This window comes from Mesoplodon densirostris, chromosome 7, assembly GCF_025265405.1.
Source record: "Mesoplodon densirostris isolate mMesDen1 chromosome 7, mMesDen1 primary haplotype, whole genome shotgun sequence".
NCBI classification, from domain to species: Eukaryota; Metazoa; Chordata; class Mammalia; order Artiodactyla; family Ziphiidae; genus Mesoplodon; species Mesoplodon densirostris.
In genome coordinates this window covers 120,398,151-120,411,921 of record NC_082667.1, presented here as the reverse complement: position 1 = coordinate 120,411,921, position 13,771 = coordinate 120,398,151, and the positions used below count along the sequence as shown (strand labels likewise).

General features: G+C 44.1%; 1 protein-coding gene across 1 annotated transcript; it reads left to right on the top strand.

Annotated features, from left to right (window-relative positions):
• The first annotated feature begins 2,139 nt into the window (after positions 1–2,139).
• Positions 2,140–6,094, top strand: KCNJ1 (potassium inwardly rectifying channel subfamily J member 1). Its single transcript, XM_060104971.1, has 2 exons — positions 2,140–2,173; positions 4,956–6,094. The coding sequence occupies exons 1-2, from the start codon at positions 2,164–2,166 to the stop codon at positions 6,092–6,094; spliced, it is 1,149 nt and encodes a 382-aa protein (XP_059960954.1). The 5' UTR covers positions 2,140–2,163.
• Positions 6,095–13,771: the final 7,677 nt, after the last annotated feature.

The window sequence follows — 13,771 nt, the reverse complement described above, 5'->3', positions numbered from 1 at the left end:
TAGGTACCTCACTTAAAATGCAGAGGGGTTTGGTTGCCATAGGTATTGTATGCAAATAAAGCATGTATTTTTTATGGAGAAATGGAGATTCAGGAGGAAAATGTTTATTTTCAAGAATTTGAAAGGCTAATCATGGGAAGAGAGTTCACACTTCTTTAGAAGTATCATGAGTTGTCCCCGAGGCAGAACTAGACCGGGCGTTGTTGGTATCAGTTTCTCCTCTAAGTCTAGATGAGCTAGTGCTAAGTGCGCTGGCCCTTGCTGGTTCCAGCCAGTGTCTCGCGATGTCCCCCAGCACTGTCATCTGTTTACTCAGCAATTCTTTCAGTTCCTCTGTGCCCCTGCCTCTGTCACATACACAATTTACAATTACAGTGCTGCACAAAAATGTCTCTTCCAAAATATCTCTATTGGACAGGGAGCCATGTAAGTGATAGCAGACTCATTGTTTTTATGCATGCTTTGTTTAATTGATTGATCGTCCTTCAACAAACAGTTATAGAGTTCCTACCATGTGTGACTCTAATGCCATCTCCAGACCTTGGTCTCCATAGCACTTCTCTCCTCCTCAAATAAGATCCTCCCAGAGCACTTCCATGGTTTTCTACCCTGGCAGGTATCATAGTGCGTTTGACGGTTTATCAGCTTGTTTGCGTCTCCCACCTGGACTAGAAGCTTTTTCACGATGACAGGGACTGTACATTTGGTAAGTGATTACTTCCGTGATGTCTAACACACATGTTAGAATCCACACCTCCCTGTTGCTTAATGATGGATAAATAAATTAATCGACACAAAAGTGAGTTTTCTGTCCGTTGAGGTGTTTTCTCAGGGGGTTGGGGGATGCCTAATAGAGATCTCTGAGCAGAGACGTGTCCTTTGGGTATTATACAAACCACACCACATTGTAATTGCTGATTTACTGAGCTCACTTCCCCCCTTCGACTGTGAGCTCCTTGAGAACAGGAACAGAGTTCTATTTGGCTTTGAAATCCTACACAATACACTCAATGTTTGGAAAGTTCATACAAAGTCTATTTCTTGAGAATGGACTGTTTACAGAAAAAAAAGAATGCTGGAGCACTGAAGGAAAAAAATGGCAATAATATAATCCACTTGCTTTGCCAGGCCATTAAGAAGAATTTGGTAAATATTAGCTAATGTGCAGCCCTATGCTTGCTATTAAGATTTACTGATTTCAACAGAAAGTGACCTAAAAACTGTGCATGTTACATAATCCAGGGCCAATTTCTCATCTCCCAATAGTTCCAAAAATACATATTATATCTGTCTGTGGTAGGATTAAATGCCATTGTCTAAGCAAAGTCGCATATAGGCTGTGTATAATGGGACTGCCATGTGACTGGTGGGCTTGGTCAGAGGATGAATTTATCCTGTATTCTTGCATTCTCTAGGTATAAATCTTCTCACTGTCTGAGTAAATAAATCAACAGCATTGGTTAACCCAGTGCATGTAGAAAGTACCTTCAGTAAATGCCAGATTTTACAAAATAAATCCAACAATAAAGGCTGCTTTTAAATCTCAATTTCTTAAATAACAGTGACTGCTGTGTAGAGAGAGTAACATGGTATCTTGTTTCTTCCTGGTGTGATCTTATTTTTGTCTTACAAATATGTACTTACCTATGTCTGTATCATTCACCTGTATCTTTGTGAGCGCTTAGAAATCTCAGTATCTCAGTGTGTTTCAGGGAATATGCTGGGAGATTGATGATAACTAATTGTTTCTGGTGAAAGGTATTGGGCACAAACTAGGAGAAAGGGCGAGAGACCTATAGAGCATGGTAAAGGAGAGGAGGAAAGTGCCAGAACAGAACCTGTGCCTGCTGCCCAGGGACCTTAGTTGGTGGCTTGTCAAGACTTAGCATGATGGTATTCAAGCCATGTGAGGTTTGGGAAAAAAATACATACCCAGCTTGGGGCTTGGCCTGAGAACGACCAATTACCTTGGTTTAAACCACACAGCTCCACTATCAAATTAATGTTTTCAGGCTAATACAAATTAGCATCAGTCCACTGGCCAAAGCCTACCATAAATTAGGCTGGGTTTAAAAGAAATCAGCCTGCCTACAGAGACCAGCTCCCAACACTACCTCCTTGCTTTTGCCAGCCGTGGATGCTTCAGGTCAGAATATATTTAAGATGTTGGCAAGTGTGGGCGATCTGGGGAAAGCTTTTTTTTTAAAGCTGGTTGCTTTTGTGCCTGCTCTTTGCAAGGCCAGGCAGATAATATTTTCTTAGTTGTACAGGCATGGAAACCCAAACTCATCCAAGAGATAAATCAGGGGGGACTCATTTACTCTACAGAAATACTCTTTCTCTTCAAAAGTGAAATGAATTTAAGTAGGACTATAAGAATAGTGGAGGAGAAAAGCTCATAGGTTGCTGTGTTAGGAGCTCGTCTATTATAGGAATTATAATGTATGACAAAGAGGATGTGGATTCGACTGATGAATGTTGGCTTTAGAAGATATTGTTTTAGGTGAGATCCACCCTATAGGAAGAGCTTTGTAAACAGTATGAGCTTCCACGAACCTGGGGAAGGGAGAGAGTCCCCAGTGGATGGACACAAGGTTAGGGGAGATGTGAGCAGAGAAAAGGGAGAGATTGGGGAAGGAAGAGACCACTTCCCTTGGTGAGCCACACTTGGAACCATCCCCTCATACTCTTTGGGGACTTGAGGCCAATGAGGGTTGGGTGAGATGAGGGGGAGGTCCCTCTGAGTGCACTGCTGTCTGCTTTCCTGGTTACTTTTTTTTTCTCTTTTTTAATATCTTTAGAACCTGTCCTTCCAATCACCACAACCGTGGTTTTCTCATCACCACTTCTGCCTGGGGTCTTCTTGTGTTTTCACCTGGCTTAAGGCCATGAGCAAGACGTGGTAGGATATCACGTTTGTTGAAAATTTATCACTAAGTTGGTTTCACTTCCTAGTTTGTGTGAATAAACACATTTTTGAAGGGGGATTTTGAAATCTATTTTAGAAACATGTTTGCATTTGATTAAAAATACCATGAAGACATTGCCAACCATAACAGGCACACCTTGGGAGTGGGGTGGGCACAGCTAGGGGAGGAGACCATCTAGTGTTTATGACCCCGGGGGTTTATCAGCGCTGCCTGTTTGGGGGAAATCCCTTCAGTTTTGTGCTGTAAGGTGGAAGTTACAATAATGCCATCCATGAGACCTTTGTCCAGACGGTATTTTGAAGTGCTTAATTCATTCAAGGAATGATTCCATTTATGCTTATTGAATAAATAGTAAGCGCCCATGGTCTGTGCTAACAGCTGGGATAGAGGAGTGAATAAAACATGGTTCTAACTTTGTGCAGGATTCTTTAAATCAGAGTGCCCCGTCCTTCAGCTTGCGGGCAAGGAAGGAAGTAGGAAATACCGATGGTGAGCATCTTACTATTCCTCTTGGGAATCTTGGCAGCCCAGGCTTGTGACCCACTGAGAAAACTTCTGAGATCTTATGATACAACTTGACCAAACAGTATTGAGGAACTCTGTTCTAAATAGTGTTGAGCAAAAAAAAAAAAAAAAAAAAAAAAAAAAAGGAAGTTGACCAATGCTTCTCTTGAAGTGTTTCAGAGAAATCTGTTGTTAGAATATAAAATGTTATAACTGAGACACAGTGAGGTAGAGATTTCTCAGGCCTGGAAGCAGGGAACCTTACGCTCTAGTTGTCATCCTGCCATGATTAGGTCCCTGACTTTGCTGTTGTCTTAATTTTATTGAAGTATAGTTGATTTACAACGTTGTGTTAATTTCTGTTGAGGGACCTGACTTTGGAAATGTCATTAAAATTTTCTCAATTCCTTCACTAGGTAAATGAGAGAATTGAATTGAATTATAATTTCTCTTGCTATGTGAGTATCCATAGCAGTACATAAGATGATTTAGGTAGTATACTGATGAGCCTTTTTTTAATAGTTATTTATTTCTATATATGAACAAAAATGTAAATAGTGCATCAAGCTTCTGCTTTCACAGATAGTTTTGCTTAGCTTAAGACTAAATTTATTAAAGAAAAAAGGAGAATTCATTTAAAGAATGTTATCAAATAAATCATAGTAAAGGCCATAATTTGTTATCATAAACATTAAAAATTTTTATTTTATTGAAGCGTAGTGGATTTACAATGTTGTGTTATTTTCCATTGTTCAGCAAAGTGATTCAGTTACACATATATATATACATTCTTTTTCCTCTTCTTTTCCATTATGGTTTATCACAGGATACTGAATATAGTTCCCTGTGCTATACAGTAGGACCTTGTTGTTTATCCATCCTACGTATAATAGTTTGCATCTGCCAACCCCAAACTCCCAATCCATCCCTCCCCCACTTCCCTTCCCCTTGGCAACCACAAGTCTGTTCTCTGTCTGCGTTATCACAGACATTTTTAAGGTTGGGTGTGACTAAGGTCAGAAAACACATGGATGTATGCTCTCTCAGCTTCCTTTACATTTCTATCCCCCTGTAATTATTTTTTCTCTTTCTCTCTTTTTTTTTTTTTTTTTTTTTTTTTGCGGTACGCGGGCCTCTCCCGTTGCGGAGCACAGGCTCCGGATGCGCAGGCTCAGCGACCATGGCTCACGGGGCCTGCCGCTCTGCGGCATGTGGGATCTTCCCGGACCGGGGCACGAACCCGTGTCTCCTGAATCGGCAGGCGGACTCTCAACCACTGTGCCACTAGGGAAGCCCTTTTCTCTTTATCTTTAAGCAGTATGGTCTTGTAGTAGAAATTTTCTACTGACGATAGCATTATGGTATCCAGAACATTGTTGTCAGCTTGCCCAAGCAATCATTCACCCAGATTGTATTGAATGGAAGTTTCATAGACAGTTAGCTCTTTATGTGAGTCACTTAGTTCACTAGTGTTATACACATAATTTAGTTCTGTTTTGTTTTTCTTTGATGTGATTTCAGGTCGGGTGTTGACAGAAAGAATGTTCAAACGTCTTCAGAAATGGTTTGTCACTCACTTTCTTGGGCGCCCTGCGCGAAGAGCAAGGCTGGTCTCCAAAGATGGAAGGTGTAACATCGAATTTGGCAACGTAGAGGCACAGTCGAGGCTGATATTCTTTGTGGACATCTGGACCACTGTGCTGGACCTCAAGTGGAGATACAAAATGACCATCTTCATCACAGTCTTCTTGGGGAGCTGGTTCTTCTTTGGTCTCCTGTGGTATGCGGTCGCCTACATTCACAAAGATCTCCCTGAGTTCCATCCTTCTGCCAACCACACCCCTTGCGTGGAGCACATTAATGGCCTGACCTCAGCTTTTCTGTTTTCTCTGGAAACACAAGTGACCATTGGCTATGGATTCAGGTGTGTGACGGAACAGTGTGGCACTGCCATTTTTCTGCTTATCTTCCAGTCTATCCTTGGAGTCATCATCAATTCTTTCATGTGTGGTGCCATTTTAGCCAAGATCTCCCGACCCAAAAAACGTGCCAAGACCATTACTTTCAGCAAGAATGCAGTGATCAGTAAGCGGGGTGGGAAGCTCTGTCTCTTGATCCGAGTGGCTAATCTTCGGAAGAGCCTCCTTATTGGCAGTCACATATACGGAAAGCTTCTGAAGACCACCATCACTCCTGAAGGAGAGACCATTATTTTGGATCAGATCAATATCAACTTTGTGGTTGATGCAGGAAATGAAAATTTATTTTTCATCTCCCCACTGACAATTTACCATGTCATTGACCACACTAGCCCCTTCTTCCACATGGCAGCAGAAACCCTTCCCCAGCAGGACTTTGAATTAGTGGTGTTTTTAGATGGCACAGTGGAATCAACCAGTGCTACCTGTCAAGTCCGGACATCCTATGTCCCAGAAGAGGTGCTCTGGGGCTATCGTTTTGCTCCCATAGTGTCCAAGACCAAGGAAGGGAAATACCGAGTAGATTTCCATAACTTTAGCAAAACAGTGGAAGTGGAGACGCCTCACTGTGCCATGTGCCTTTATAATGAGAAACATGCTCAAGCCAGGATGAAGAGAGGCTATGAGAACCCCAACTTCATCTTGTCCGAAGTCAGTGAAACAGACGACACCAAAATGTAACAGTGGCTTTTCAACACGCGTAGAGCAAAATCTCGAAGATACCTAGTGACTAGACACATTATGGAGCAATCAAGAATTTGGGGGTATGAGAGTGGGACAAGAGCCCTTAAAATCTCCCTGCACAATGTCCCTGAACCCCATAACCATGATCCTACAAGACATATAGCTCTACAAGGCAACTGCATGAGAACATGAAATGGGTTTATAGGAAACTGGAATATGGGAGCCATAGGAGCTCACATAAAATCTTGAATAGGATTATTTGAAATCATGCAGTGTTGATGGGAACAGACAAAAATCATTGAAAGCCTCATGGGCAGACCAAATGAAACCTTTTTAAGAGTCTTCCCAAAGAAGATATAAGCTTTAGATAGGATCAGGGGAAAACGATATTCTTATTTTGGTTCTACTGATAAGAAAGAAGCCACGTTTATTTTAACATTGGCTTGTATCAAAGGAAAAATGGTCTCCTGAGTTGGGGGAGATGAACCAATCAAAGTAATAAGAAAAGACGGATGCACAGTGAACATTTGTGAGGCTCTGGCCTTCTCCAGCCCTGGTTGTTGGTGCCTTCATCCGAGTCTGGGTCATGCTGTGTTTCCAGAGGAGCAAGGGGGAGGCTTGGCCCATGGACTCCACATCTCTACATACAGGAGAGGAGCACAGGGCCCAGCCTGCTCGACGGCACCTCCAGAGCCTGTGGCCAAGCTGGGTGTTGGCCCAAGGACATTTAGACAGAGGCTAAATCACCTCTCTAGAACCTCAATGAACACTTTCCTGCAAGAAAGAATGTTTGACTTGAAAATGAGGGGTGAGATTTCTTCCAATCTGTGTTAGATGGGATAAGGGGCTTCAACTCTGTTAAAACAGTACTTCCTGATCCTCCAAGAAGGCAGTGAGGACTTTGAAGGAGCAAAGACAGTTTAGAAGGGAAAATACTGCTAATGCTTCTGAGAAAAATATATCTTGTGTTTTTCACCCGAGGGTTTTTAACTGAAATGCTATTTCTAAAGGAGAAGTATGAAAGGGAAGGGAATGCGATATGACCCCACAGTAAGGAAAGTGCCAGGTCTTCCTTCCTCTGAGGGCCAACACCACATCTTCATCAAACAGACCAATGTAATATAAGGATTGATCTGCAGGGGAAGGTTTTACTGTGAATGTCTTGTTCAGTTTCCTGCTTACGTTATTTTGAATGTATTCTCAAAAAGATGGTACCCAAAGCTGCTTAGGAATCAAAATGTTTTCAGTGTGTTGATTAATATATTAAATCTCTGAAACTGTGATGTAAGTTTGTCTTGAATCCAGCATGCCTAGGAGGACACGACCTCGGGTGCAGATGTGCCCCGTCCCATGCAGCCCCATCAAAACATTCCGGTGTGAGTCTAGGCACGTAGTCATGGATACGAATGACTTTGTTTTTGCAGGCCTGGGGTTGAGTTTGTACAGATACACACACACACTCTGGTCCTTCCGACAAAAATGAGTGAGGAGTCTCATGGGTTCAGAGTTGCGCACTTTGTCCATGGCCATAACGGTGGACACGATGGGACCACGTGGGAGATTACTCTGTGCATGTAAGTGTGTTGGCATCGCCATTTAATCTGCTGACAAAGCTAAAGGAAATCAGGTGTAACAAGCTCGAGGGAGCTGGAATTCTCTGCTGGCCCATTGTCATGAGGGTTTATGACTCTGTAGTGTCTTTATAGATGGAAGGGTCAGAAGACATGCCTTCTAGTCTGTTCTGCTCCTTTTAGCAGATGTTGGGGGATGCTGGTAGTGAAGTGATCATAGGCAATCCATTCCTCTTGATCATTAAGAGAGCAGGACAACCAGAATGTTTGCAAATGGCCTTTCTTTCTGGGTTATTCGATGGAAGATGTCTGCTTCCAAATATTCCTTTATTAGGATTGAGGCATTCTGCCCTTTGAAGTCTACTTTTTAATGCAAATTCCCATTGAACCTTTAGCATCTGTTAACATACTTACATCCAACAAAGCCCCGAGGAAATGAGGCCCTGCAGGCATCATCCAATGGTCCTAAGGGGTGGCTGGAACCCCAAAGCAGCATAAGAACTCTGGACATTTGGAGAGAAAGGGTTACCACAGGCATAGGAGCTCAGTGAGTAAATAAATTAAATGGAAAACAGAAGGTTCCAGAAGGCCAACTTGCCTATAGTTTAATGCCAGTGCTAAAGGCAGCCTTTTTATTCCAATGTGGTAAAAGCGTTCCCACCAGGACATGATCACATAGGCCCTGCTACTGCTACAGGTGTGCCATGTAATTCTTTTTACTGATTTACCCATTTTTTAAAGCAATTCAACATTTCTTATTCCTTTCAAGAAAAACTGCATCTCATGATGCTTCACCATATTCAGAGTTTCCCTTGGTACTGATTCCTCTTGAATGGGCTGTTTAGCTCTGTTGCTCTGAGGTTTTGACTTGGAGAGTCTGATCCTGGTTTAAACTTCCAAGACTTAGGTTGGCTCAAGCTCCAGTATTTAGAGTTAAGATGTGGGACACTGTCTAAAAATTTATTCCTCAAGACAGAAAAGGTGGAAGGAAAAGATCCTAAGTTGCCGGATCTAAGGAGTGAGATGCTCAGCTCATCTGTCTGTTTTCATGGACAGTAAAGAACTTCCCTGGTAGATCGTGGGGACCGTTGAGGAGGTGTCTTCCCTCGAGACTTTTCATAAAACGGGAGATGGGCCCTCCACAGGGTGACTGCGAGTAGCGGGGGGCCTGTCCCCTGTCCAGAGCAAACGTGATGAAAACCTCGGATGCCCAGAATGCAAATGAAGCCCTGGCCCCGCCCCCGGGCCGTTGTCCTCCCCATTCCAGGAAGTGTATGTCAATCAAAGCTTGACAGGGGAGATAGAGCATTTTATTTTGGAAGCCAGAAGTTTGAGAACAATGACTGGAATTTCCTCTTTCTGTCCAGCAAGGGCTGTTTGTCACTGGGGAGATAAAAGTCCAGGGGTAGGGAATAAAGGTTATCGGGATCTGCGCCACACAGAGCCCGCGTTGGGGGGCGCCGTGGGAGGAGGGGTTACGGAGGAAATCTATTTCAATGCCTGTCATTAAGTTTCCATTAAAAGAACATTCAGTTAGGAATTCAAAAATAATTTAATCTCCCCAGCCAGATGCACCCAGCTGGACTCCTTGGAGCTGAGCCCTGCAGAGAGGGAGACCTTGCATGGGGGCTGCGGGGGCGAGGGACGGGTGTGGGCCCTTCTGCATCTCCATCCCAAGCATCCTCCACCGCCCTGGATGTCCTAGAGGCCGGGAGCATCTTTCAGGCGAGTGAGGAACCCCAAGTTTCTCTTGTGCTATAGTAGGAGAAGCTTACTCTAGGGCTACTTACTGACTTCTTACTATGTCTGAAGTCCTGTTTAAAGCATTTCGTATACACTAGCTAATTTTATTTTCCCAATGATCCTGTGAGGTACTATCATTCCACCTATTTTTCACCCGAGGCAGCTCAGGTAAGGAACTTGTCCAGAGTCACTAGCCAGTTAGTGGCAGGGCTGGGACTCAAACCCACATCTGTCTAGAAAGCTTATGGGTTTAAAATCATTCATGTCTACCTCCTCTAACATGGATCACCCTCTGGGAGGACCCACCAGGGCTGCCAGGCATTTACCTGGATCCCATGGATAGTCAGCACCCATTCCTTGTCCCGTCTCATGCTTTGGGAGAAACCCCTCACTGCTTGGCACAGGGTAGAGCCCCTGGCCAGTGCTTAGTAAACATCTTTGGACTTGCCTATTCTGGGGAGACTGGTATTTCCTATGTCTGCATATACTTTAAATATCTGTACTAATTAGATATACGTTGGTTTATTTCAATCTCTCAGTAAACCTTCATTTGAGGGAGAGACAGATGTATTTGTTTTGACAGATGGGGAAATGGAGCCTTGGATAACCCTGGAGAGCAGTGTTCATATTCTGTATTCACCTCTGTGTACCTATAGCACCAATACACTGCCTCACATAGTCAATAAATGGGCTTTGAATCAGTAAATGAATGAATGATTTGCTCAAGACAACATGGGTAATAGTGGCTTTCAACCCACATCTGCCCAAAGAACTTTTGGCTAAGCTACATTATTCACTAACAGAGGGTCTGTGACAAATAACTTCATCGAATCTCAGTTTCCTTATTTGTTAAAGGGAGCTTTGAAACAGGGTTAGGAGAGGATTAGATGAAATAATCGATGGAAAAATTCCTTTGTAAAAAGTAAATGACTTTTGACATGGCAAAGTGGGGTAGGAGTGTGGGTTTGAAGCCAAGAGCACTGGTCCCCGGGGTGGACTCCCAGCCACCTGATGTTTCATGGGCAAAGGAGGAAGGGACCTGGTTGGGGCAGTGACAAAGATCAAAGGTCTCCTGAATACCGCATAGGCCATGAGTTGGGGGAATCTGAGTAGAATCCTGGTACCTTGGGCTTCATTTCAATCCAGTGGGTGTTCATTGAGGGCCTCCTGTGAGTCAGGCACTGGGGATGCAAGAATGAGGATGCAAGGATGGTTCCTGTCACTGTGATAAAGGATCCTGAGGGGCTTAAACCAGCCTGGGGGACCAGAGCTAAATCAGAGAAGTGCTGATTGTAGAGAAAGTAATTTTTTGCCTTATGAAACATGCATATAATAGTTTCCAAAAAATGGCATTGACATTACTGCTAGCAAGAAGACTATTGATTATGGATTTATAATTATTGGGAATTTAAAAAAATCTTTATAATATATCCTACTGGGATGTACCGTCAACAAACTGCTGTAAAGTCACTTGAGGGAGTTCCTTTCTCATATGTGACCATGCAGCAATCTGACATAGAATTAGGTCCCTTTGTCTCAGCTTATTTCCAAGGATGAGAGCTTGCTTATTGTTTTCACTGTTTTCTTTGGTTAATCGTGCAGAGTACGGTTCTATGGTTTCAAAATCATAGAACCAGATTTAGAAAACTCATTTCTATTCCTGTGGCCTCTCCTTTCCCTTCCTCTTATATCAAGGTAGCCATTCTCATTAGTTTTATCATGATTCTATTTCTTTTTGAAAAATATAAGCAATATACATATATTTATATCCCCCCATTCTTACAGAAAAGGTAGCATTCTAGAAACACTGTTCACTTAACGATACCTCCTGCAGATTACTGTGTAAGGACCCTTGTTGATAGATAATTCCAACACCTGTGGGCTCTCCACCCCACTTGCCTTCATTGGCTTTGCTGTAGTTGCTGGGATCTTGCTCCAGAGGCCCCCTGCTCTGCTGTTATGAGCCTGAGAGATCATGGCTGTGCCTGTTTTGCATTCCTCTCCCATTGCAGAGCGCCTGCAGGGCTTACCCTGCTTGGGAATGAGCTGGATTCTCAGAACCAGGGTTCTCAGTGGGAGCTGATCTGCCTGAACTAGCAGCTCTTTAAGGATGAAAACTTCCTGGAATTTTGGCTGGTGAGAAAGTCAGAACAGGTGTCCTCAAGAGAAACAGCGTCAGTGCGGTACCTGGTCTAGGATCTCTGCTAGGAAGAGGGGGCTTCATTCCCAGGGCTTCTGGGTCATCACCTTCTGATGAGGATCCAGGCACCCTTTGGGAGATGGAGGTCATAGAACCCACCACTGTATGTGAAATTTTGTGCATAGGTATTAATATTGAATTCAATGAGTTAAATAAATAAGATGCTACAATTGAAGTATGAAGAAAATGTTGAGGGGGCCAGAGGAAGGAGAAGGCTTCCCAGAGGAGGTGGCAGCCAAGCTGGGCTTAGTGGATGGGTAAGAGTCAAAATAGGGAAAGGGGTAGGCTAGAGGGCTGAACACCAGCTGCACACACGTCCCAGACTCATGGAAGAACAGGATGTACATTTGCTTGCGTCTCCTGGGAGGTGATGTGGTGTTTCCATGGCCACAGCATCAGCACAGGAGGGAAGCATCGCTCTGTGGTCAGAGGAGCCGGAGGCTTGGTGCTGCCCTGAGTTTGCATCCTGGATCTATCAGTCAACCACTGGTGCCCTTGCAGGGCAATGACATGATTAAATGTGTGCTTTAGGTATCTATCTCTGGTGTTGGTATTCAGGATGGAGTGGAGAAATTAGAAGCAGAAGTTCGCTTTTGGGGGCTGGGGAGGAGAGTGTTAGCATTCCCATTTCCCAGGAGGGGAAACCTGCTCAGAGAGCACATGACTTGCCCAGGTCACTAGTGATGCAGCGGGAAGGTGGGGCGAGGGCCCTGGGCTTCTGCTTTCGAGTAGGTCAGGGCTCTTTCCTGGGGCCACCCACAGACCTCACACCTGGGGGTCACCTTTCCTGAAGGAAAGCTCACCAGGAAGGTGGCAGCCAAGGTCAGCAGGACTGCTCACCAGGACCAGAGGGAGTGAGTCTGGGGAACGGAGAAGCACATCCTTGAACTGGTTCCTTGGGGACACAGAGGTCACATGCATCTACCATGGCGCTGAACAGCCAAGGAGTCTGGGAATGTGAGAGGCTTGTCCACGTCCCAGAGGTGACTTTCTCTGTCCCAGTGACATGAAAAGTAAGCGATTCACTGATGTGTGGGCTCTGGACCACCAGCACTGTTGGTTTTAGTTGAACTCAAAGTGGCGGTGAGAGACCACAATGATCCTGACGGCTTTCTCACTTCCCCATGTCGCTGGTGGTGGCCACATACAACCTGAGCCTGGGACTGCCTCTGAGGGACACGCCCTGCTGGCAGCATGGAAGAAAAGATGGAGGTGATGAAGAACAGAAGTGAAGGCAGGAAGTCCAGTGTGAAGTTCAGGGCCTTGGAAGACAGACACACTTGGGCAAATGCAGCTTTCCCCGTTGGCTGTGTGGTCTAAAACTAGTTCTTAACCTTTCTGAACCACTTTTAAAGATTTAAAATTTTTCTATATTTTTAAATTAATTTTCATTGGAGTATAGTTGATTTACATGAACCGCTTCTTAAAAAACCGTAAATAATGATAATCCCTCTTTTAGAGGGTCACTGTAAGTACAACAGTATGAAATAATACATAATGAAGTAGTATGTAAAGCACCCAGCACAGAGCCTGATACAGCCTCACAGTAGATGGTAGCTTGAGTGATGCTACAGCCAAGGAGATGATTCTGATGATGAAGGCAAGGTGGGAAGGTGAGTCTGGCCCTGTGGTTGGTCCCATACTGTGCCTTATGCCCTCGGCCTGAGCCCCACCACCTCCCTTTGCTTTCTAGTCCCAGCCTTGATCTTAACCTGAGACAAAATAACTCACCTTCCTCCCATCACTGCTTCTGCTTCCACTGCAAATGCACCAAATCCTAGAAGCTTAGCGGTGAAAAGGCCCTATGGAAACCCTGACCAACCCTGTCATCTCTTACAGGTGGAGAGACAAGTGGGTCCTGGAAGGAGATGGCTTATTCAGTGTGTCTTCATGGATCTCGGAAAGCACTGGTTTGACCTGGCCTGTGCTTTAGACACTCCATCAGGTGACCAGGGGAGTAGAAACATAAAGAAGATGTGGCACATATATACAATGGAATATTACTCAGCCATAAAAAGAAACGAAATTGAGTTATTTGTAGTGAGGTGGATGGACCTAGAGTCTGTCATACAGAGTGAAGTAAGTCAGAAAGAGAAAGACAAATACTGTATGCTAACACATATATATGGAATGTAAGAAAAAAAATGTCATGAAGAACCT